Source organism: Rhagoletis pomonella, unplaced genomic scaffold, assembly GCF_013731165.1.
Source record: "Rhagoletis pomonella isolate Grant_MI unplaced genomic scaffold, Rhpom_1.0 Rhpom_scaffold_09351, whole genome shotgun sequence".
Taxonomy (NCBI): domain Eukaryota; kingdom Metazoa; phylum Arthropoda; class Insecta; order Diptera; family Tephritidae; genus Rhagoletis; species Rhagoletis pomonella.
The window spans coordinates 1,061-3,533 of NW_023467878.1; the positions used below are offsets into that span (position 1 = coordinate 1,061).

At 37.2% G+C, this 2,473-nt stretch overlaps 1 protein-coding gene across 2 annotated transcripts; it reads right to left on the reverse strand.

Annotated features, from left to right (window-relative positions):
• Nucleotides 1-494: 494 nt before the first annotated feature.
• LOC118756229 (tumor suppressor candidate 3-like) lies at nt 495-1,874 on the reverse strand. 2 transcript variants are annotated; one of them, XM_036491003.1, is made up of 5 exons: nt 1,845-1,874; nt 1,676-1,771; nt 833-1,559; nt 608-770; nt 495-546 (listed from the first exon to the last, which is right to left on the reverse strand). In XM_036491003.1, exons 2-5 carry the CDS (start codon nt 1,760-1,762, stop codon nt 531-533), a joined length of 993 nt encoding a protein of 330 aa, XP_036346896.1. In that variant the 5' UTR covers nt 1,763-1,771; nt 1,845-1,874; the 3' UTR covers nt 495-530. The 2 variants fall into 2 exon arrangements, with proteins under 2 accessions (XP_036346896.1, XP_036346898.1); XM_036491005.1 differs by having other exon boundaries at nt 1,839-1,873.
• Between the last annotated feature and the right edge of the window lie 599 nt (nt 1,875-2,473).

The following is a 2,473-nucleotide window of genomic DNA, read 5'->3' on the forward strand; positions in this document are numbered from 1 at the left end:
CACGAAAGGCGCTTATACCCTTCATTTTGTAATCATTATTGAACTTAGAATATTTTTGATACTTACATACATATTTTAATTAAAATTTTAAGATAGTTATATTACATTCGGCTGCAATTTAGTTTGGCATCCCCGGAGTTCCGCATTAAGGTAGCTATGGAACGATAGAGGGAGTTCTCCTGATTGCAAATATATATACTTTTTTATGTAACTATATTAATGTAACTATTTTGCCGAAGTGTCTACATAAATATAGTGTTTATTGTGTGAAACAGCGCCGAGAGGTTAGTTCAATTTACAAACTTTAACAATAAATAACTTAAAAACTATAAGCCTCCTGCGGCTAAAAGTATATATATTTGCAATCAGGAGAACTCCCCCTACCCCCCCCATAGCCACATTTTTTTTGTACGCGGGGGATGCCAAACTAAAATTTTCCCTTTTTTTTAATGTTCACAGAAAAAATCGACTAAGAATGATTTTGAATGCAACGATTTCAGATAAAAAATGGCTGAAGCTCATCGAATCGTTTATTTAAAAAGGAAACTGAAATGAAAACGTAAAAATATGAATTTTAAATAGTTTTAAGTTATATTCATACTCTTACCTGTAAGGATAACCTTGCGCCTTTGATCGAAACACCGATAACAGGAAGGAAAAGAACATAACAACCAGCAATAGACCAGCTATGGCCATTATGCGCGCTCTTTTATTATCGTTTTGTGAACCAGATTCTATAAGCAGAACCATTCCCAGGACAATCATAGCATCTGTAATATAATGTAGCTTTTGAGATTATCAAAACATAACTAAAATCAGTGCAATTTCATACTTAAGAACATAATGATATAAGTTTCCACCACTAGTTGTCCTTGAGATGACCCGTGTATATATGCAACACCCCCGTTTTTGCTCTTATGAACCAATGGTGGACCACGTATGTGATTCCACATTTGCCCTGAAATCATGGCGAAGCAAAAGAATAACGCCAAAGCGCCCCAAATTTGTTTGTTATATAGGGACTCTAAGTTGTTGCGACGTATGTAGAGGAAGCCGCCGACTAGAGCAGCTAACGTTATCATTGCTACGGTAGCAGAGTAGTTCGGTGGTCGGAAAATACGTATTTGTATATCGGTGCGTTCATGAACAAATTTCGAAATCACTTCTGCGGCAAATCCTACACGATGGATATCCATGGTATCAGGACCTTTGGGTTTACCCTTGGCAGGGAAATGCATAAAAACAGGCGCTGTATTAATACGCAGCGTTTGGAATACATCGGAGCCCTCATCAAAGTCAACCATCGCAAAGAATAATTTATTTGAGTAAGTCGGTGAGTAGCGATAAGAATTGGCTACAATTGTAAATTCATCATGGGCATGACGGCATATTTGGCATTGCCTCGAAGGAGCTAACGCTGTCAACATGACCACAACAGAGTAGTTCCGAGGCGTATTCTTCACATAATCACGAAATTTCTGTCCATTGAAACGCAGCAGCGCTTTCTTCATATTCATATCTTGCAAGTTGCGCACATTCTCTGATAATGAGAGACCCGTCTAGGTAAGATATAGTAAAAGAAATATATAAATGATTAAGATTTGCGCCGATCAACATGCTTGCGGTCCATGACGTGGCCATAGCGCTCAGGGTAATCATCCTGTATATCGGTTACCTTTTGTTTACTCTGTGCAGCGGTGAAAACCAGAAATCCTGCTAGCACCAGCAGCGCCAGTAACACCGTTCTTACCAGTACATTCATTTTAAATGCCTAATAGGTTTGAATTTAATAATTAATCACAGAATATTTAATAATTTTAGAATATTTGTTAAATTACACCCACACGGAAGATGACACCCCTACAAGAATTGTGTCTCAGTATATCCAGTAAAAAAACTGTGGTGAAGTCCTTTATGGGGATAAAGTTTCCAGAGGTGAAATTTTAGGTAGCACACAATTTCTTACACGCATGGTTGCTTTTCAGCACTCATGAAAGAAACTTAAGAAATATTTTAAAAAAAAAGTTCATATAGTACATTAATTTTGAAAGAAATACCATATAATGTATGTACTCTGGTTAATAATATCAAAAAATGTATTAGAACCACCGTTTAATGTTATATTTGATACAAATTAATATTGCTGCCCCGAACGCTCTGCGCCTTGCCACTGAATAATAGATTTACTTAAAATTACATCCCTGGTCCTTGTTCTTTCTGTATCGCATCGTGGTGAATTCACATTTCTCAGAAATTTGACAACAAAACAAAACAAAGCGAGTATTGTGGCGAATACTGCGGCAACACAAAGCGAACAACGAGAAATAGGCAGAATGTTCGAGGAATGACGTAGAATGTTCCACAAAGAGAAACGTTAAGTTGGATGAACACTGCGAACAGCGAGAGAAAGAGAATGAGCGATAAACTTCAGAACGTTCTAGAGTTGCCATAAGTGTGAGCGCAGGTATATAAG